The 23,545-nt window shown below is 41.3% G+C and overlaps 1 protein-coding gene across 1 annotated transcript in view; it reads right to left on the reverse strand.

Moving 5' to 3' along the window:
* Positions 1-8,318: 8,318 nt before the first annotated feature.
* Positions 8,319-23,545, reverse strand: part of SLC25A46 (solute carrier family 25 member 46) — a 48,413-nt gene continuing 33,186 nt past the window's right edge. The window contains exons 6-8 of the mRNA XM_029571857.1: positions 22,877-22,933; positions 19,783-19,840; positions 8,319-11,629 (exon numbers count right to left, since the gene is read on the reverse strand). Coding sequence (XP_029427717.1) covers positions 11,051-11,629; positions 19,783-19,840; positions 22,877-22,933 — 694 coding nt within the window. The 3' untranslated portion in view covers positions 8,319-11,050. The remainder of the gene's footprint in view (positions 11,630-19,782; positions 19,841-22,876; positions 22,934-23,545) is intronic.

Here is a 23,545-nt window from a genome sequence, read left to right on the forward strand (position 1 = left end):
GGCCTTTGATCGGGTTGAATGGCCTTTCCTTCTGGCTTCCCTTCAGTGGTTTGGCATTGGACCCATTTTTCTCTCCTGGATACAGCTCCTTTACACATCACTGTCTGCCTTTTTATATGTAAACAATCGTATCTCTCTCTCCTTTCCATTACAGAGAGGCACACGTCAGGGGTGCCCGCTCTACCCACTCCTCTTCAACCTGGCTTTGGAACCCCTACTTCTTGCAATCAGACAAATGGAAGCAATTGCAGGGATCACTATAGGCAATGACACCTACAAACTCAGCTTATGCAGATGATGTTATTCTTTTCTTAACTAACCCTGACTTCTCCCTTCCTTCTTTATTCCACCTCATTTCCACCTACTCCTCAGTCTCTGGATATAAGATTAACTGGCATAAAACTGAGCTGCTCCCACTTAACTCATTAGGATCCCTGACCAATCTGTCTCGCTTTCCCATACAAAAAGTAGCTGGTGGCCTCAAATATTTAGGGATTCATTTCCATATGGATACTCTCACGATAGGTTATTGTGAAATGGCTGGTCCTCAAACAGTTACGGGAGGCGGTGTTAAAATGGTCTCCATTGCACCTCTCCTGGTGGGGGCGATTGGATACCATAAAGATGGTGATAGCTCCCCGGATAACCTATATTCTAGCAATGATACCTGTATTCTTCTCCAAGGACTTTTATAGGCACATTGACCAATTACTGGCTCGCTTTCTATGGCGCAATAAAGCTCCACATATTGCACTGTCCAAGCTAAAAGGTACTACTCAACAAGGGGGGGGGGGGGGGTCAATTTCATTCTACAGCAAGGCTAACATTATTTTGCAACCAGTTCTACCACCCTAGATTGCCCACGTTGGTTTACTATAGAACAACATTTACTACATCCAGTTCCAATGGAATATTTTCCAGGAATTTCCCTGTCATCGCAATATGTGTCCAACCCAATAGTGCGTTCATTACACCAAGCTATGCTGAAATTTGACCTAATTCGCCCACACACCATGCCCCAGTGGAGACTATCCCGTTTTGCTCCAATTTGGCGTAACCCCAGAATAAAAATTGGAGGACGTCCCATTAACTGGCCAATATGGCAGCAACATGGCATATGGTTCCTTTCCTCCCTACTCCAAAACAACTCGCTGCTTTCCTCAATTTTATGCCTGGCTCCTTTGCAGTGTCCTGCATACTCTTTCCATACCTGATATACTCTCCATGGAGATACCTTATTTGCTATCCATATAATCAGACTTTTGGAGTTCAGGGACATCTCGCTTCCCAATTATATAAAACTCTTAAACTATCCCTGTCATCTAAGTCTACTTCTGGCCTACACTCTCTCTAACAGATAATGTACTACGTGGATTTGACAGCGGAAAACACTACATTATGATATTACTAGACCTGTCAGCAACATTTGACACAGTAAACCATAACATACTACTAAAAAGATTAGAAGAAATAGGATTACAAATCCTACCTTAACAATAGATCTTTTCAGGTACAGATAAAAAACACAATATCAGACAAAATTGAGCTAAAGACAGGGGTCCCCCAGGGTTCAGCACTTTTGGCGACTCTAACATTTACATGCTGCCCCTATGCCACCTATTGGCAGGACTAGGTATCATACACTACATATACGCTGATGACAATTCACAAACTAATCAATGAAAATGCTGACTGGCTAAATACTGCACTACGATTGCATGTCCCCCAGAGAAATCTCAGATCAGCCAATAAAGCTTTACTAACCATACCCTTGGTCAAAACAGCAAAACTGATCCAAGTTAGAGAGAGAGCACTATCTTTAGTGGGTCCAATATTGTGGAACACAATGCCACTCGAAATAAGATTAATGAAAGATTTAAAACTTTTCAAAAAAAGTTTAAAAACATGGCTCTTCAAAAAAGCTTTTCACAGTGAGGTCGGTGAGTAAGTAACACAAATGAACAAGCAAAGAACACCTACACACAGCTGGAAGTCACCTAATAACGTAATTTCTTACTTTATTATTTTTTCTCATAATTAAGAATTAATTTAAGGGAAAGACAGTATAAAATGTATATGATTATCCAATTAATCACATAAATGGAAATACCAATTCACTTTCCATATAGATTATATTATTGAGAATGTAACCGAAACATTTATTGGCACCTTCTAGATAATTTATAAACCAAACCAAACTTATTAACGTGCCTATTTGTAAACCGTTGTGATGGTGCTTTACTAAACGACGGTATAGAAAAGTTTTTAAATAAATAAATAAATAAATAAATAAATAATGGCTGTTGTCACTGATAAAAACTATTTTGCTCCACTAACGCCAAAAAAAAAAAAAGATGTTATTTCCAACATTAAATTCTGCATTATTGTGCATTAAATCACTGCAAAATGCAATTGGAGTTACTAATTTGCATTCTTATAATATAATTGACATGCTTGCTCACAATGCAATATTTAGCACACATATAACACATGTTAGTTGCCATTTAACACAAGTTAGGGCCTCAACGTGGCTTGAAAAATACTGAGGGCTAACTTAGAAGGCGGAAGATAACTCGTTGAAAGGGAGACAGTATCTCTGGTTATGTTGGTGAAGTTAGGATAGTAGGTAATACTACAGGACAACATGGTCAAGAGCTGAAGTTCCTGTTGATGCTTGCAAGCTCTACTAATTAGCTGCTGTCTCATTCTTCTAAAGCTGCACAGCCTCGGGGTATCATAAAACCAAAACTACTCAACTGCATTAACAAGCCTAGTACACATGTTTCTGCATCAGAATCTGAAGAGTTAAGTGTATGCATACTCACAAACCAAGACTATAAAACTGTATACAGACACATATAAGACAAATATAAGAAAATAGGATAGAAAAGAGGGTAAACACACACCTAAGAAAAGAAAGACACAAACATACAAAGGGAATATAGAAAAAACATATAATACTAAGTTACAGGTTAAAATTTGATTCTTTCTTGGGAGTATTCTTCTGAAAGTGAAAAACAATCATACAAAGGATCAGTTCTTACAATTAAACACAGGAATATAAACAAAGTTATAGTAACAAAAAGGAAACATTAAGAATGATAATTATCTGATAGTGTTCCTATCTTGTTTCTAGAAAACCAGTTTTCAGATTTAAAAAGTACCTGAAAAAGAACAAAGATAAATTTAAATACTTTAGTGGTTAGTGTTGCTGGGTTCAAAAAAGGTTTGACTAAGTTCTTGGAGGAGAAGTCCATTAATGGCTATTAATCAAGTTTACTTAGGGAATAGCCACTGCTATTAATTGCATCAGTAGCATGGGATCTTCTTAGTGTTTGGGTAATTGCCAGGTTCTTGTGGCCTGGTTTGGCCTCTGTTGGAAACAGGATGCTGGGCTTGATGGACCCTTGGTCTGACCCAGCATGGCAATTTCTTATGTTCTTATTCCAATGGTTCTCAACCTTTTCCCCATCATGACATACCTGACAGACAATGCTCAAAATTGTGACATTGTTCATTACAATCCATGGTGGAAATTAAAAAAAAATTAGACCCAGTATTACTTCTATGGTTAAGAATGACACAAGAGGATAAGTACTTTCTCTGAACAGAAATTACATAAATAATAAACCTCCCATACCAGAACAGCTGCAGCTTCCAGCCCTCAAACAGTTAACCATCTTATCTAAGAAAAGGCAACTCTGAAATTAATACACCAGGCCTTAAAACACCAATATTCCTTCTATTAGGAAAACAAAACAAGCCAGACTACTATAGAGCCCTACACAAAAACTACACGCCAGCAGAAATACCTCACCTCAATCACATGTGGACGCCCTCATCTAGTAAAGAATAAAGAGACTATAAGGCATAAATAGAAACATATAGACAAAAACTGGAAATCGTAACAAGCCAGAGACTCTGTATGCAGTGAAACAAAAGAAAAAGAGAAACATCACCAGTCTTCATAAAACAAATCAAGAAATATAAAATCAATAGCAATAAAACCATAATAATAGAAAGAACAGGTTAATTCAAAACAGCTGATGAATGGAGTATCCACTATCCAATAATTAAAAAAACTCATATAAAAACTTTCCAGACATCAATAAATGATTTCAAAACAGCAGACACAAAGGCCCAATAATTAAAAATAATAAGGATAAAAAAATGCTCTGCTCTCCATACTTGGGAACTTTTAATTTCCAGGTGCCCTGAGACTGTTCTGAATTAGTAAGGGGAGGGGAAGAGAAAGGGGGAAGGGTTTGCTTGCAACTTTCTCCTCTCAGTCACACACACATATACAATGCTCTCTCTCTCTCTTTCCCTCTCTGTCTCACTTTCATAGGCTCTCAAGCACACATTTACACACATAGGCTTTCAATCACACATACGTAGTTTTTGGGTACTTGCCAGGTTCTTATAGCCTGGATTGGCCACTGGTGGAAACAGGATGCTGGGCTTGATGGACCCTTGGTCTGACCCAGTATGGCATGTTCTTATGCTGTATTTTTTTCTCTCACTTACGCACACAGGCTCTTAATCATACATACACATGGTCTCTCTCATATATACAGGATCTCAATCACACACATATACATGCTGTGTCTTTCACACACAAAGGATCTCAATAGCATGTACACACACATGCTCTCTTTCACACAAAAACTCTCAATCACACACATACACACACGTGCTCTCTCTCTCATACACAGGTTCTCAATCACAATCACACACACGTGCTCTCTCTCTCTCTCTCTCTCTCACATTTACACCCAGGCTCTTAATCATACACACACGCTCTCTCTTACACATACAGGGGTAGATTTTAAAAATTTGCGTGATCGCATACTTTTGTTCGGGCACCAGGCGCGAACAAAAGTACGCTGGATTTTATAAGATACGCGCATAGCCGCGCATATCTTATAAAATCCGGGGTCGGCGCGCGCAAGGAGGTGCACATTTGTGCAACCTGCGTGCGCTGAGCCCAGCGCGCGCTGCCTGTTCCCTCCGAGGCCGCTCCGATTTCGGAGTGGCCTCGGAGGGAACTTTCCTTCGCCCTCCCCCCATCTTCCCCTCCCTTCCCCTACCTAACCCACCCCCCGGCCCTATCTAAACCCCCTCTAACTTTGCGGCACCGGCCGGCAGCCCTGCTCCGTGTTCCGGTCCCGGGGGCTGGTCCAGAGGCCGCGGCCACGCCCCCGGAACACCCCCGGGCCGAAACCACGCCCGCGTCGCCGCCCTGAAACGCTGCGACATGCCCCTAAAACGCCATGTCGCTCCGGACACGCCCCTGACATGCCCCGCCCCTTTTACAGCGCAGCAGGAAGCGATCTGCAGGGTCATTGCTGCAACATCAAATGACTGTTTAAGGATGGATTCCTGACGTCTGTCCTGGGCATCCTTTAGTGCAGCTCTTCCTTCGACTGGGATGGTCGTGCGCTTTGAGATTGCGCAGACCATGGCGTCCACTCATGGGTTCCAGGAGGTATAGGGCTTCTAGGGCCCATCCTCCTTTGAAGCCGGCTTCCGGAGCATTCCCATTCCAGGTCAATAAGTTGTTCGGCCTGTAGCATTGAGAAATAGCATGAGGCCTGATGGAGGCAGACCAGAACGGGGTTCATCTTTGGCTCCGCTGTGGTACTCGTGCTTGGAATGGCCAGCATCCTCAGGGTCAGAGACATGAGGGCTGGCAACTCATCTTTGGAGAAGAATTGCAGCATGGGTCGGTATGGTTCCATCCCTGGAGGAATTTCCCCTTCCTCCAGGGAGTCAGTCTCATCTTCGAGGTGTCTGTGTCCCCTAAGGGGAGGCTTTTGCTTGGATGGGGCACATCTTGGGAGGTCCGAGAGGTGCTTGGAAGGTCTTGCGCTTCTGATGGAGACTGGGGCTGTGTCGCAGGTGGTACCAATTGCGCCTGGACAAAGGTTTGCAGCCTTTTGAAGAATTCCACCCAGAAAAAGGTCCCTGGGTCTATATTGAATCCAGTGGAGGCCCCTGAGGTGCCCACCTGAGTAGGGGCCGAGTCGGAGATACAGAGATGCGGGGTACTATCATTGGTGGAGCTGGATCCCTCTACTGGCTGAGGGGGGGGGGGGGGGGGGCTTGCTTCAGGTCCCCGAGTCTCTTCGCACTGCAGGCATAGGGCAGAGGCCACTTCGGGTTGCGCAGCTCACAGGTGGCAGGCTGGGCAGAGGGCTTGTCCCTTGGCTTTCTTGGCTGGCGGTGCCATGATTTGTGCACGTGGAGTGGCTCAAAAACTTGTCTGTGCATGTAGGTATGCGTGCCGGGAGACTTAGTTGTGCGCTCCTGTTGCACCGACGATGTGCCTGCAGGATGTGGAAGATATGCATGCAGACCGCTATTTGTGTGCTTGGTGGGGATGTGCGCACTGCTGTGCGTACAGGCCTATCTGTGGACCTGGCACCGTTGTGCGCGCCGCTGTGTGCCAGGCACAGTTATATGCACCCCTGTGCGCAGAAGTTGGTTGTGCGCATGGCTCAGGTGAGCGTACAATGCGGTGGTCAAGGGGGGAAATGGCGCTGACGACCACGTGGACAAGATGGTGACCCCTCCTGGAGGTTCTCCACGTGTGAGGACCCTCGCACCAGATTGGGGTCTAGCCCGGACAGGGCTGCTCAACCCGATTTAACAGATGCCGTAAAGACGATCTGTGCGGCTAATGAGCCTCGGAGACCGGAGACTTTGAGAGTTTTCTACCTTACCTTGTCTCGGCGCTTCCTGGTCTCATGCCAGGCAATCTCCGGCTGCAGTGGGAGAGGAATTACCTTCACCACCGCGCTCAGTATTGCACCCACTGCCTCTCAGCCCCTCTGGGGCTGAGAGGCAGGTTGAGTCCATGCCGGGAACCGGCTACCGAACCGAGGCTTGCCTCTGAGGGATCTCGGAAATCACCTCAGGAATTCTCGACTGGGGGAGGGACCCTTAAGTATCACCGCAGGAGAGCAGGGCTCGTTTTGTAGAGGTAAGATTTCTTTCTTCTTTAGTTTGGATTTTCTAATACTGTGCAAGTGTGTGTGGTGTCCCTATCTGCTTAGGAGACGGAGAAATACTGAAGAGCTAAGCTTCCTGCACGGGTATATGTACGCCAACGTCGGCTTGAAATCTGACTCCGTCTCCCATCTGCTATCAGGAGTACACTATACCCATTGGTCCTGAGTCCATCTACTACACGCTAGGAAAAGACCCTTGCACCTTAGACAGACCGATTTAATACTTCCCTCCCCAAAACCCACCCTGAGTTGAAAATGCCTGTGCCCCTCTTACAGTGGGAGATATATAGAGTGTCACATTGTCTCTCTCTCCCACCTCTCATCTTCATGACCCCTCTGGTTCCTCATCCTGTAAGCCCCACCAGAGCGCAGCCCACATACGCACATATGTGACCGTTTTTGCGGGAGCAATGCTTTTAAAATGTACCTCTAAGTGAGCACCACGTTGCTGAATATATACAATTATCTCAAAATTAAATGGATGTGTTTATCTGGCTAACTTTAGGCCTGCTATTTGTGTAAATTTGGGAATAGTTAGCTCAAAAAGAGTGACTTGTGCAAGTTTTGTGTTAATCTGATCTTAGTGCATTTTCCAAACTTTTAAAATTACACATATAAATAACTTGCTAAACATATTTTAATGGAAACTTTATAAATTATGGTGCCTAATTAATAATGTTTATTTATATTTCACTATCTTTAAATAAATGGAAGAATCCTTTGTTCTAAAACACCAAACCTTAACTCAGACAAACATACAGACAAGGGTAGTTATCTCTACAAAGGACACCTCCACCCTCTGACTCACTCTTTCTTGGCGCACTCGTTTCCTTTGATTCCACCACAATTGCCAAATCCTGCTTTAAGGGCCAATATTTTGTATCCCTTGTTGCAGAACTGTGGGAAACCAGCAGCTGTGCTTATATAGTGTTATTAAAGTAGTACAGAACCAACATTTAAAACAGTTGTTCCCAACTTGTTCCTTGAGGTCAACCTGGTTTTCCAAAACTTCACAAATATGTATGGTTCAAATCTTCAGAGGAATAGCCTTGATAGTCTGGTATAACAAAAATGACAAGAGACAGGTGTGGCACTTTATAGACTAATAAAGTGGACTCTGTCCTTGAAAGTTCATGCCTCAAACTAGTTAGTCTACAAGGTGGTACCCCCACTCCTGTCATTTTTGGTACAAATATGTATGAAGTATTTGCAATACTTCTGTAAAATAGAGCATGACTATTTCATTTGCTTCTACCAACTTTTAACATATAATAGAAAATAAAACCAAAAAGGTTGATCATAAAATTTCAGACATAGTTTCCTTTATTTCCTCATTTTCAAAATTCATCAAAGCTTTAAACACAGGTATTTCCTTATTTTAATGTAAACAAAAAGCCAAATAGTGCGAAATAAATCTTATCAAATAATTACATTTTACAGAATCAAAGAAATAAATCTGTATGGGATACCACATAGTCATATTAAAAATATGAGAACTACTTTGTAAGTTAGCCATGACTTTTTATGACATCTTGAGTACTCCAGATTTGACTGCCAATTTTTTCATATTTCAAAAAAGCCATACAATATTCTTTTTTAAAACCCATAACTATCTGTGTTTCTTTAGATATATTTTGGCAGTAAAATGCTTAGATGGGCGAAATAACTGCGATCTGAGATCATAACCCTGTCAACACATTCTCTAGAATCAAGCATAGGTTCCCATCTTTAACCCCAGTTTTATTGAATTTTGTATTCCCACAACCAGCAAACGTGATCCCATACACCCTACCTACAAGTGGATAATGAATGATATAGCATGGGAGTCAACTTTTCAAAATGATCAGGGATGTTAAACATCACAAATTACCCTGCCTTGGACACAGTGAAGGAGTCTGCTAAATGTTGGGGTGCTCAAGCACCTCAAGCTGACATCTATGGATTATAGAAGGGATTTACCATCGTGACTACAGATCAAAATTGTGCTAAACTCCAAATGAAAAAAATAAACTCTTAAGGCTAAATTCAGCTTTTGCTGATCAGTATAATTTATAAATATATGTTGTACAAGGTACTTCTTATGGCACAGGAGTCTGCTCAACCAGATCTGGAATTCAAGAAGAGTGAAAAAAGTATTTCCTTCTTCCTAAACCTTCATAAGGTAACATGCTTACACCATAAACGGTACCTTATACTAGATATCACTTTATTACAAAGCACATGCAAATTTGATATTTGTTTCTTTATAAAGATTTTAAGTTAAAAAGGCAAAAATATGCACCCTGTCTCACAAAATGGAAGCCTTTTTAAAATTTAAAAATAAATCTTCCCAATGATTAGTGCTCCAAGCGGCTGTTCTGAGATCATCATAAATACAGGTACAGCACATGCAACAGCTATGCCTCATATTACCTGGACCAACTCTAGAGATTCAAGGATAATTCACAGTCTGCATGCCTTGCTCAGAGTACTAACAGTGCCAATTAGTTCCAATATGGTGATTTTTCTTTAAAAGTGACATGAACATGTGCCTTCTTTATACTGGAAGAACACCTCAAATTGATGTCACAGAGGCCACCAAACAGCTTTCAGATGGTAATAACAAAGACACCACTAATTCATTGAAACCATGTGTCAATTTAACAGACATTCTTCTGTGTATGGCTATATTAGAGTTTGTGCTGCTGTGTGGTTCAGTATATCTCCACTGCATTATATGCATGTGCTTAAAAACACAAACTTCTATTCTATGTTATCAGGCAATGCCCACTAATATTTTCCACACTTCACTCGCATGAAACAGAGAACATCTAAGAAGTTAACCACAATGTCATATTTCATGTATTGTGACTGCCCTGCCAATGCAGGGCAGTCACAATACAACTTTTTGAGAGTTTTACATGAAACTTTCTGGTTTTCTAGTTCCAAAATTAATGTTTTAAGATGAATGCTACAAACTCAGTTGACAAATTTAAATCACAGCTTTTGTAATATATATTAAAGTTTAGGTAGAAGGCAAAACTCTTAATGATTTGAAATGATCTCACAAGACACTTAAGAAGTTTATGCAAAAATAAATCCCTTTGAAATATTTTTTCCACTTAAAAACAAATTGTAAATTAATGCACACAAATGTTAAGCGAAACCAACAGTGTTAAATGTGTTGTACTCAGACTTCTGAAATAAGATCTTTAATACCATACTTAAGAGCTTGATTTACTAAGCTTTTACCCATAAACAGAGAATAGGAGAAAAGCGTTAGTAAATCTAGTCCTAAGCGTTAAAGTTATCTAAAGTAGACGAGTGTCCATGGGGTGAAGTACAAGTTTCCTGGTAGTCCTGATCATCAAGACAATATTGTCTTTCATGCTAAAAGATTTCAATGTAGTGGAAAGTACCATTATAGATATAAAAAAAAAAAAAAAAAAAGAGAGACTTTGTGCCTTTAGAATTTGCTCTGTAAATACAGACAATAATTAAAATTTGTTCTCATGATTAGACAGTTTATGAAAAGCAATTCAATAATCCACATGACATTTTAAACATGCAAATTCTATATCACAATATAAAATATTGTAGACAATTGCAATGGCAGTCTGAACTTGTTACCAATGTTGTTTACAGCTATTTTAATTTCAATCCATTTCATTTAAGCAAACAACATTATGGCACATCATTTCTGCTATTTTATAAATAAACAGATATAAGGGACTGACAATCTACATTTTTTACACATCCATTCCAAAATATCAAATTTTCCATTTACTTTTCCATGCTCTCCCACAAGAGATTTTAACAGAAGCTATTCAATTTTACCGAATATTCTATTTTTAATGATACCTTTGCAGTTTAATCTACTTGCTAGAAAAGTGCCGCTTTAAGAAAAGTAAAAAGCCATTATAGATGCCTTTTACGTTTTCAAATTTTTTTTTTAATTATATTTTCTAAATTCAGTTAGTGGACATTTCATCTTTTTTATATTTTTAAATCTTAATTTGGCGTGCTTCTGATAGCTATGCTAAGGCATGAGTTTTGTTTTAAGCAGATTTTTCTAACAGCATGGAATAAATGATTTTTGTAATCTGCAAAACTGTCGCATGCAGTGCATATTGTACTATCACAGCTCCAAATCCCTTATAAAAACCTAGCATGCCTTCTTCCTGTTTTATAGAGTTCATACAGTCTCTCATTCCTTCATACTGAGTGTTGATAGGAAGCACTTCGTAGCCAAGGTCTGTATTGTCTATTATTGTACGTGTTCCTTGAATGTGAAGGCGATGCATAACTGTTTCCAATGGGTAAAGCACGACATCAGCACAAAGGCTGCCAGCAAAACTTGCGATAAGTTCAGGGAAATAAGCATCCAGCGTACTCTGAACTTCACCAGAGTTCTCTGTCAGAAAACCAGTGACATTTTTTTTCTTTAAGATGAAGAGAATAATCTTCTGGACAACCGAGCTGATAATGTAATGAAGAACTCCATGTAGAACAGTAGGAAAGGTCAAGACTAACAGAGGAAGCAGTCGTTTGCTATGAGGGACTCCCATGCCCATCACTCTGCCCATCCCCTCTTTAATACAGTCCAAAATTCCAGGATTATCTCGAATGATTTCACTCTATAAACACAAAAAAGTAAAGAGATTAAAAAAGATACAAAGCATAAACTTGAAATTGTAAAATATGTATCAACAGGCGACTATAATTTATACTCTATCTATAGTTGGATATTCATTGTGATTTTTTTTATTTTTTTTTTACTGAATGTCACATAGGGATTTTTGCATTATAATTTATTATTAATTTAACTTTTAAATAAATAAAATAGTATAAAGAAACAATGCAACCATTCAGAGGGGCTGAGCTTAAAGACCGGGGGGGGGGGTGGCAATATTCAAAATAAGCTGACATCCTAAAATTTAGGCTTGTAAATTAGGTCCCTAAGGGGGTCATTTTCAAAAGTGATCACGCGTGAAAAGTCCCTTTTCACGTGTGATCACTAAATGGGGGCGGAGTCGGCCCTGGAAGAGGAGGAGTTGGGGCGGCACCGGGCCAGACGCTGCGCAGACATCGCTGGCGACGACCCTTATCGCTGCCAGTTTCACGCCAAATAACTACACCTTTTACAATGTAGTTATTCGGTGCAAAAGCCGGCAGCCCACCGCAGTGGTGTGATGGCTGCCGGCTTTTGCAGGCCCGCCCCCCGGATTCTCTAGGGTCTGCGACCTTAGAAAATCCAGCTCTAAGTTAGGCACCTATTTTTAGCTGAAGCTTTTAGCTAAAAATTCATAAATTTTGGCCCTAAATTTAAGATCCTAATGAAACTAGGAGCCTAAATTTAGGAACTCAGGCCTATATATTTTCAAAAGGGCTAATGTAGGAGCCTAATTCCAAAATGTTAGGAGCCAAAACTCTTTGAAAATTGGCCCCTGGAAGATAAAAAAGCTGCTCACTACAAAACATACTATATACTACAAAACAAGTGTAAGATATACAAGCAGCACAAAGGGTATTTATTAATCAAATGACAACAAATCGTGTATAACAGAATACTGCTATGCATTCTTGAGAGAATATTTCTATTATGAAATGACTCAATCTCTTTTCATTCATATAGACCTTTATATAACTGTCTATTGATTCTGATCAACAAATCCCTATCATAATATAGATATAATTAATTCTGTTGTGTCTATACACACACACAAACATATCACTGGTAATATAGGGGCAGATTTTAAAAGCCCTTCCCGCGTAAATCCAGGTGGATTTATGCGCATAGGGGGGTTACGCGAGCCGGGCCTATTTTCAAAAGGCACGGTGACGTGGGTAAAGCCCCAGGGCTTTTCTGAATGGGCGGGCAAGGGGCATGGCTGAGGACTTGGGCACAGTGGCTGTGCCGGGAAATCTCACGCCGGCAGTTGGCCGGTGCGCGCAAGTTACGCCTGCAAGGTACGGGTTTGGTTTTTTATTGGGCTGGGGGGCGAGACAGGTTGGGGAAGGGGGGAAGGGAGGGGAAGCTGGGGGGAGAGGGAACGGGGAAAGCCAGCTGGTCTCCCCGTTCTCTCCTCAGCGTGCGCAAGGTGCACAAGGAGCACCCCCTTCCGCGCACCGACCCCTGATTTTATAACATGCGCGCGTACATTTTAAAATCTGCCCCTTACTCTTTAGCTCCCTTCTGTATCTTTTGTGCTTGTGTGGCTTTTCCTTCTCAGGGAGCTCAGGAGTTTCTCCTGGCTTTGGGATCTAATAAACCTTCATCTCTTCAAGAGTCTTACTGTATCTACCTGCAGCTGACAATTTAAACAGACTCATTTCATTTAAACTACTATTAGTAATAGTGAGAGATTTGGAATTTGATGGCTATAACCTGCTATAAATGAGATACTTGTCAGTGTAGGCAGTGTGACTCCTTAGAGAAACCCTCAACTCCGCCTCCTCAAAGTGATTTCACACAAAACTGAACCTGCCCATTATGCAATTCATAGAAACAAATATTCATGCCTACCTCAGGCAGAAGGAAATGTGACTTGGATGGACTGCTGAGCAGTTCTATTCAAGAGGATTTGCATTCAGACAACTACCAACAAGGACTGAAATTCACAATCTGGGTAAACAAGTAAGCGTGGGGGTAGCTTGCTTATTACAGCGGTTACTACCGTAAACCAATTAAGCCTGATTCATCACTTTGAATGCATATACAGAATTGCTCTCTGCTTCTTAGGCATGGGGTAATGTGGAAAAGAGGATTTGCATTCAGACAACATCAAACAAGGCATTGATCTGTGCAGTCTGTGCAACTCCAACATTACTCTCTGCATCAATGACAGGGGATGGCAGGAAATTTGAATCAAACAGTTACCAACAAGGGCCCTGAACTTGGTGGTTGATGAAACAGATAAGTATGGGAAAATAATTGTGGGAGCTTGCTGGGCAGACTGGATGGGCCGATTGGTCTTTTTCTGCCGTCATTTCTGCCGTCATTTCTATGTTTCCGTCTCATCATCATAAGTGAAAAAAGCCAGATTCTGAAAGCAGTGAAACATTATCCTCAAAACAAAGGGATATCGCACATAAAGATACCCTTTCCTTTAAAATTACCAAAGGTCACCGACAAGACTCAAAGAACAACAAGACTGAAAGAAATGCTACCCTACAAAGCTTGAAAGGAAAGGATGGCAGATCCTTTCTAAGGAGACCTTCCACAGCAGAGCGCTTGTAATATTGACTCTTTGGAAGAAAGCATCTAATTTGAAAGAGCAGTGAGGTAGCTTCTGTTCCTAGGTCTCTTGCAGCAAACCAGAGTCAGACACTGCCCTTTGCAAGACTTGCGCATCATGCCTTCATCCCAGTCTCCTCTGGTGGAAACACAAAATTAAGAGACTCCTCAACCAGAAATATTGTACCCCCCATAAACTGACCATGCAGAGGCTCTAAGCTCTTAGGTATGCTATGTGGTCCACATTTGCACCACTAACAGCAGCAAACCCTGTCATTAAGTACCTCACTATGTAGACTGGTTCTCTTAATTCCAAGGTTGTAAAAGAGAATGAAAGGGATCCAACAGAAGAAAATAGGATAAAGCATAAACATTGGCAAGTTAAATGTAAAACATTGATAAAACAGGCTAAGAGAGAATTTGAAAAGAAGTTGGCTGTAGAGGTAAAAACTCACAGTAAAAACTTTTAAAAATATATCCGAAGCAGAAAGCCTGTGAGGGAGTCAGTTGGACCGTTAGATGATCAAGGGGTTAAAGGGGCACTTAGAGAAGATAAGGCCATCGCGGAAAGATTAAATGATTTCTTTGCTTCGGTGTTTACTGAAGAGGATGTTGGGGAGGTACCCGTAATGGAGAAGGTTTTCATGGGTAAAGATTCAGATGGACTGAATCAAATCACAGTGAACCTAGAAGATGTGGTAGGCCTGATTGACAAACTGAAGAGTAGTAAATCACCCGGACCGGATGGTATACACCCCAGAGTTCTGAAGGAACTAAAAAATGAAATTTCAGACCTATTAGTAAAAATTTGTAACTTTATCATTAAAATCATCCATTGTACCTGAAGACTGGAGGATAGCAAATGTAACCCCAATATTTAAAAAGGGCTCCAGGGGTGAACCGGAAACTACAGACTGGTTGGCCTGACTTCAGTGCCAGGAAAAATAGTGGAAAGTGTTCTAAACATCAAAATCGTAGAACATATAGAAAGACATGGTTTAATGGAACAAAGTCAGCATGGCTTTACCCAGGGCAAGTCTTGCCTCACAAATCTGCTTCACTTTTTTGAAGGAGTTAATAAACGTGGATAAAGGTGAACCGGTAGATATAGTATACTTGGATTTTCAGAAGGCGTTTGACAAAGTTCCTCATGAGAGGCTTCTAGGAAAAGTAAAAAGCATTGGATAGGTGGCGATGTCCTTTCATGGATTGCAAACTGGCTAAAAGACAGGAAACAGAGAGTAGGATTAAATGGACAATTTTCTCAGTGGAAGGGAGTGGACAGTGGGACCCTTACTTTTCAATATATTTATAAATGATCTGGAAAGAAATACGACGAGTGAGATAATCAAATTTGCAGATGACACAAAATTGTTCAGAGTAGTTAAATCACAAGCAGATTGTGATAAATTGCAGGAAGACCTTGTGAGACTGGAAAATTGGGCATCCAAATGGCAGATGAAATTTAATGTGGATAAGTGCAAGGTGATGCATATAGGGAAAAATAACCCATGCTATAATTACACAATGTTGGGTTGCATATTAGGTGCTACAACCCAAGAAAGAGATCTAGGTGTCATAGTGGATAACACATTGAAATCGTCGGTTCAGTGTGCTGCGGCAGTCAAAAAAGCAAACAGAATGTTGGGAATTATTAGAAAGGGAATGGTGAATAAAACGGAAAATGTCATAATGCCTCTGTATCGCTCCATGGTGAGACCGCACCTTGAATACTGTGCACAATTCTGGTCGCCACATCTCAAAAAAGATATAATTGCAATGGAGAAGGTAAGGAGAAGGGCTACCAAAATGATAAGGGGAATGGAACAACTTCCCTACGAGGAAAGACTAAAGAGGTTAGGACTTTTCAGCTTGGAGAAGAGACGACTGAGGGGGGATATGATAGAGGTGTTTAAAATCATGAGAGGTCTAGAACGGGTAGATGTGAATCGGTAATTTACTCTTTCGGATAGTAGAAAGACTAGGGGGCACTCCATGAAGTTAGCATGGGGCACATTTAAAACTAATCAAAGAAAGTTCTTTTTTACTCAACGCACAATTAAACTCTGGAATTTGTTACCAGAGGATGTGGTCAGTGCAGTTAGTATAACTGTGTTTAAAAAAGGATTGGATAAGTTCTTGGAGGAGAAGTCCATTACCTGCTATTAAGTTCACTTAGAGAATAGCCACTGACATTAGCAATGGTAACATGGAATAGACTTAGTTTTTGGGTACTTGCCAGGTTCTTATGGCCTGGATTTGCCACTGTTGGAAACAGGATGCTGGGCTTGATGGACCCTTGATCTGACCCAGTATGGCATTTTCTTATGTTCCAGAGAAGAATTATTTAAAGGTGAAGGCACGCCCCTGCATGTACCTCCTAGACTCAGTCCATGGAATGTACAGGCTTCCAACTAATACACTCGCAAAAGTCTGGATGCCAGCCATGGTTCTACCAAGATATCCAAATCTTCCTGGTTCCTGCTTTCCATTTTCAGCCTAAGTACGTGTTCATCCAGGAACTTCATGAGGTTGACATAAAAACCACTCACAGAAACACAATACCTGACCCCTAGTAAGGCAAAGGTCACTTCTGCCAGTCCTTACACTTCATGGTCTCAAAATTGTCAGCTGAAAGCATTCGCCTATAGTGGCACTTTGGCACAAAAAGAACAATACTGGATTTTTAATTTAAACACAGTAGCCCCTCATGGGTTTAGCAAGGAAATTAAATGGGTCATTTCCCTTTAATGGAGTTTTTGATGTCATCGGGGCATTCGCCATCAGCCATCTTGAATGCATGTCATCAGGGGTACTCCCTGACAGCCATCTTTAAAAGCCTCTGCACTTTGCTGGCAGTTCTTTGAGCATCAGTGGCAGAGAAGGAAGCCGCCTGCAGTTAAGCTCCATTGATCGCTACTATCAATGCTGTGTCTTAAGATGACAGTACATTCATATTTACCGTGTCCCATGATGCAAGGCTATTTCCCTTTGACAAATGGTATTTCGTGTTATTTTCCCATGTCTTTCAAGTTTTTAAATTTCAAATATTAAATTTTTCTAATGTTTCAATCTGGCTTACATATCTTTCATGTTATTTTGCAGAGAGCATAAATCTGTGTTCTTTTCTTTGATATTCAAGTCGTGGAAGCTCACAGGTGTTACCAATGTGGATTCATGGGATGTTACATTTTACATCATTAATTCAAGCCCCTGAAGCAGGTTCTCTGAAATATGGTACCACATCAGGCACAGTGGAACTGTAATCTTGAACACAAGTAAGCTTTTTCCACTTTACATTGGAGACGTTTGTTCTTTTGATATTTCGCAAAACATTTGCACAAATTTTGAATAAGCATTTCTAAAAAAAAAAGACCCTTAGACCTATGATGACATAAGACCATTCTTGTGGAGAAAAGTATTGCACTAAGTAATTGCTCTGGTGTTATGAAGGGCCTTCAATTAAACATTCACGCTGTTGTAGACTGTATTAGCTGACATGCTAATCTGCTGAGACTTATTTGTCATGCTGCCTCCTCCTTTACCAAGGAAACCAATGCTATTTGTCTGAAGTGTTACCACTTGTCTGGACTATTGTCCTAGGAACTTGGTCTGCAGCTCTTGCTGCTGAACCCACCAAGATAAAAAAAAAGCTACTGCCCCCCCCGCCAGTACTTTACCCATTGGTACAGGAACACAAACCCCATGAAGTCAGTTCCAAAAGGGGAAGGGCGAGTCAATCCATCAGGACAGTTGTCTAGAGTAACCCGAGGACTTGGCCTATATCCACTGGGAATCTGGGCCTAAAGCCTTCCTGGGAATGGCCTATTCATAGCTGCAGCACCAGTCCACAAATATGAACATCTGTTGAGGCAGCACCAAACCTTTATAGTGGGAGTGAAGTCAGCTTTGAGCTTTTGTCTCTGTATCCATTTGCTGTCCAAAGGACATAACCCACTTGTCTGGACTGGTTTGGCAAGGATGATAAGGAAAGGTGTATTCCCCTTCATGGTACTGATACTTACACTTATATTAAGCATATCATACATATCCTACATTGGCAGTACATTTTCTAACACACACAAAATGTGCACTTACATTTAGCACACAGGACCCTACCTGAAGGAAAACTGTCTTCCTATTAGGGCTAATAGTAAAACTGAACACTCCCTTCTCCAATCAACTCTTGCCTTCCTGGTTCTGCACAATCACTATCTGCCAGGAGAGTTCTACAAGGCAACCTGAGTCCAGCTTTGTAAGATCTAGGCAGATCTTGGGCAAGGACAAGGCATAAACTAGAACAAAATGTATTTATTTATAAACATTTGACATTCTGCTTTTTCCTAAGTTAGTCTCAAGGTGTATTACAATCAAGCCAAAGAACACTGAACATGGGGCTTAGAGCATATATACAGATATGGTTAAAGACATGAGGTAGATTTGAGATAGTCATCTAGGTTATAACAGAATATATAATAGATACAGTAATAGGGTCTATCTGATGAATTCTATGGTAAGAATATAAGCTGGGTACAAGAGTGCAGGAGCGTTTATAATAGCACAAGCAGTTAGTGCAAAAATAGTAAGAATACATTAATTAGGATTAGTTCAGTGATGGATGAAGTTATGGACTCACGATCAAGAAGTTCTGGTATTCATGTAGTAAAAGGAAGAATCTGTCCCATAGAATCTAGAGGAAGGCTTTGCCAAACAGCTAAAATCAGATTTTTTTTTCCAGAAAGTGAATTGGGAAGTCTAAAGGTATAAGGGTAGCAGAATCTTGTTCCATATTTTTAGAGCACAGTAGCTAAATAACAGTCTCATCCAAGTTAATCTGGTCAAAGCTAGAGAAAGGGTAGACAGAAAGACCATCTGGGAAAATTTGAGTTTCCTTGTGGGAGTGTAAAGAAGAGAATCTGAGAGAGAATCAGGGTTCTGTTGATTTGCACATTTAAAAATAAAATAAAAGAATTTTGAATTTTATTCAATTTTTGGCCAGTAGTTAATGTAGCAGGCATAAGATTGGCCTAATATGATCAGTTGATTTGGCCCCTACCAGGGGTCTAACAGCTGTGCTCTGTAATAATTATAAACATTTGAAGTTGCATTATGAGATTCTGCTAAATAGAAATTTATATTAGACTATAGATTCTATATGGTTGGGATCAGCACGGGCATTAGAGCACCTCACAAGGTTTATAAACTAGTAAATATGTTAGTATTTTTAAAATTGTGCTTTAATTCTAAGGGCTTTATTTTTTAAAGAAAAAATTTATGGAACAAAAAAGAAAAAAAATATAGCGGCATTCCAGGGCAGATGAACCTCTTAATCATCAGATAAGTAAAGCCACTCCCCTCAAATTCTCCAAAGAGTTTATCCTTAACATAGAGGAGTGGTATAATTCAAAGTAGGCAGTATGTCTCTTTCTGTTTGTGAGTTAACAAAAAAAAAAAAATTCCAAGCAATATAAGGTAGCACAGCCACCATAGTATACATTTTATCTAAACATTTTAATTAACAAATGACTGCTAATAGATAGTCTGAGAGTTTACCTGTACAGTCTCAATCAAGCTCGCTGAATAAAAAGGTGTTGCTATTACATAGGTCACTCTAGAAAGTTAAAAGAATACAAAGCCATTACTTTAGTGATCACATTTCCCCCCCCCCCCCTTTCAGTCACCATAAATAGCAGATGTCAGTTTAATGGCAGGAAGGATACACATCAAGGTCTAGCTCATATTCTAGCTACTAACATGCCTCATGTATACAGAGTAGATACATACAGGAAAAAGCTGTATACAGTAATAATATTGGCAGATTCATTGTTTCTAATGTAGTTCTTCCCTTTAAGTGAACACTGGATGTCACAGTTTGTATTACAGTAATATGCAACGTAATATACTAGATCATCACAAAAAAAGACCAATAAGCCATTACAATTTGCTCAGCTATTCCTGTTTATATTGCAAGGATATATCCCAGCTGCCAACTGAAGAAGTTTGATTGCTTGTAGGATCTCTCTCCTTATCCAAGTCAGTTGCATTTTCTTTTTTATTGGTTCTCTACCACCCTCCATAGATAAGCATATAAATTCTGTTGGAAAAGTGTTTCATGTCATTGTGCTGGGCTGTATAGAATTAGTTAATATTAAATTTTTGAGCTACTAGGGCTTTTGTATGCTCTGTACGTGTACCAACTTGCTTTCTGTTATTATGCGAGTTGACTTGACTTCTTAGAGATCCATTGAGAAATTACTACTTACCTGATAATTTCTTTTTCTATAGGACAGTCAGTTTGCTCTGTCTCCATCTGCTGGTAGGGGAGCATAAACCCATTTGTTCTGGATTCATCTGACTGACGCTAAGAAATTTACCTTTTTAAAGAAAGCAGTGCTTTGTTTACTCTTCCTGCAAAGAAGAAACCTCTATGGTTTGTTTCGTTTCTTTAAAAAGGCACTCTCTTATCTAAACTAACTTTGCTGTGCCCTAAAGCTCTAACAAAGAATTAGTTATTGGCCCAGGCAACCCAAAAGGAGATAAGAAAACCATAACAGATCTCACAGCATGCACACAATACAGTAAGCTCCCAAACAAACAAGAAAAAATAGTAAACAGTAAGAGAAGCCAGCTAAGCAAGCTACAGAAAGAAACCCATTAAAAGAATCGTTTTGTGCTTAAAAAAAGTTGCATGCACAAATTACTAGTGTGCCCCGCTGCAGCGTATCATGACGCTCAAAAAGGTTATGCGTGTAAACGTTGCACCTAGCACGGCACGCAAACTGACGTCCTGTAGAAGAGCAGTAAAGAATGCACAAGAGTGCATGAAAACACCACAGTGGCCTACCACGTGGCACGCAGAGAAAAGCCTACTGTGGGGCCTAGCCCACCTTGGCCGCTCAACCCACCAGGCTGCCCAGTTCCCCTAACCCCAGCGGAAGCGAAAATGATGTCAGGATGGGGCGCTGAGCACGGAGACCAAAGGAAGGCCTAAAAACTCCCAACTGTCTCTGTAGGTAAAAATCCTTTTTTTTTTAAACTTACTGGAGCTCTGCGCTTACTGGCTGAGTATAGAGACAGTCTTGGGCTGTGAGGGGAGAGGGCATCTGCCATCACTGTTGCGCTCAGCCTTCTGCACTTGGGGGTAGATTTTAAAAGAAGCGCGATCAGCCTACTTTTGCTTGCGCATCAGACTCAAGCAAAAGTACGCTGGATTTTAGTAGATATGCGCGGAGCCGCGCGTATCCACTAAAATCCTGGATCGGCGAGCGCAAGGCTATCGATTTTGTATAGCCTGCGTGCGCCGAGCCGCGCTGCCTCCCCCCGTTCCCTCCAAGGCCGCTCCGAAATCGGAGCGGCCTCGGAGGGAACTTTCCTTTGCCCTCCCCTCACCTTACCCTCCCTTCCCCTACCTAACCCACCCACCCGGCCCTGTCTACACCCCCCCCTTACCTTTGTCGGGGGATTTACGCCTCCCGGAGGGAGACGTAAATCCCCGCGCGCCAGCGGGCCTGCTGCGCGCCGGGCCGCGACCTGGGGGCGGGTACGGAGGGCGCGGCCACGCCCCCGGGCCGTAGCCACGCCCCCGTACCCGCCCCCAAAACGCTGCCGACACGCCCCCGGAACGCCACGACGACCGGGCCCGCCCCCCGACACGCCCCCCTCCGAGAACCCCGGGACTTACGCGAGTCCCGGGGCTCTGCGCGCGCCGGGAGGCCTATGTAAAATAGGCTTCCCGGCGCGCAGGGCCCTGCTCGCGTAAATCCGCCCAAAACCGGGCGGATTTACGCGAGCAGGGCTCTGAAAATCCGCCCCTTGCTGTCTTTCAGCTGTATAAGCAGCTAAGTCCACTCCAGGAACTGGCTACCAGACCAAGGCACACTCTGAGGAACCATGGAAATCACCTCAGTAATTCTTAATTGGGGGAGGGACCTTTAGGTATCACTGCAGGAGAGCGGGGCTTTCGTTTCTCAATAAAAAATTCTCCTTTCAAAATTCACAGCAATCCCCATAGGGAAATGCACGTCCGCCATCTGCTGGAGATGGAGAATACTGGCAGGCTGGGGTCGCTGCAGGAGTATATATACTGTGACTTCAGCTTGCTCCATCTCCAACTGCTGGCAGGGGAGCATAACCCACTGGTCCTGAGTCCATCTGTCTACACGCTAGGAAATAGCAAATTTGGTCTTTATCTGCCATCATGTATTATGTTACAATGCATGTTAATAAGGGGTCAATTTTCAGGTTGAACTGACTGACAGTTAACTGGCTAAATCTTTGTTTTTAAAAAAAATATTACCCCAGAGACTAGTTAAATTTGACCTCTTAAATTCATAAGGCGGACAAAATCTAGCCAGGCAAAAAGGGGACAAGTTTATGAGTTAATCAGTAAGTTCTGATTTTCAGTGCTAACCGATTAAGTTTAAGTAGCCAAACCCAGTCACAGAAATGGCAGTCCTAAATCTAATTGGTCAAATTTTGACTAGCTACATTTAGGAAATTTTTCAGCAAAAGTCTAGCTGGTTTGGTTCAACTAGCTAAAGAAAACTCACTAAAATTAGCCAGTTGTCTTTGCTGCTCATTAGCTCTTTGAAAATTGACTTCTATGTCTCTAGTACATCTACTTTTTGGAAATACTATTCACACTTACCCTTTTAAAAGAAGATGCCCTGCTATTTGTCTAATACTCCACTTGTGGGAAAGTTCTCTGAAAGAAAAATCAAAATTGATCTCCAGGAATCTTATAAATACCATGTAAGTGAGACAAAGTTACTTTGTATAATAAAAGAGGTCTATATACATCACATCATCCAATACTAAAACAAATGAAATCACAACTTAAAGCAAACTAGGACCCATGGATACAAGGATTTTATTAAATATTTACCACAGGACTACAGACTGGGAGCAGAGCCATAATTCTTTAAAACGTCACCAGTTTTGCTCCCCATTAGAAATACCAGAGGGACTCTGTTGAGCCTACCATGCTCGTGACCAAGGACAGGCAACTCTGGCCTTTGAGAGTAGCAAACAAATTTTTCGGGATATCCACAATTAGAGGTCAATTTTAAAAGCATTGCTCGTGCAAAAAATGCCCACATACATGCATATGTGGACCGCGTGAGAGCAACGTAGATTTTAAAAAACCATGAAGTACATGCATATATATATATACCCATGTGCATGTCAAAAATAAGACAACAGAAAAGGGAGGAGCATGGTTGTTCCAGGGTGTGGCAACAGTTATATGTGTAACTCCGCATTTTAAAATCAGAGACTGTGGCACACGTCGACTTGTTATTCATGTAACTTTAATGCT

The sequence above is a fragment of the Rhinatrema bivittatum genome, chromosome 1, assembly GCF_901001135.1.
Source record: "Rhinatrema bivittatum chromosome 1, aRhiBiv1.1, whole genome shotgun sequence".
Taxonomy (NCBI): domain Eukaryota; kingdom Metazoa; phylum Chordata; class Amphibia; order Gymnophiona; family Rhinatrematidae; genus Rhinatrema; species Rhinatrema bivittatum.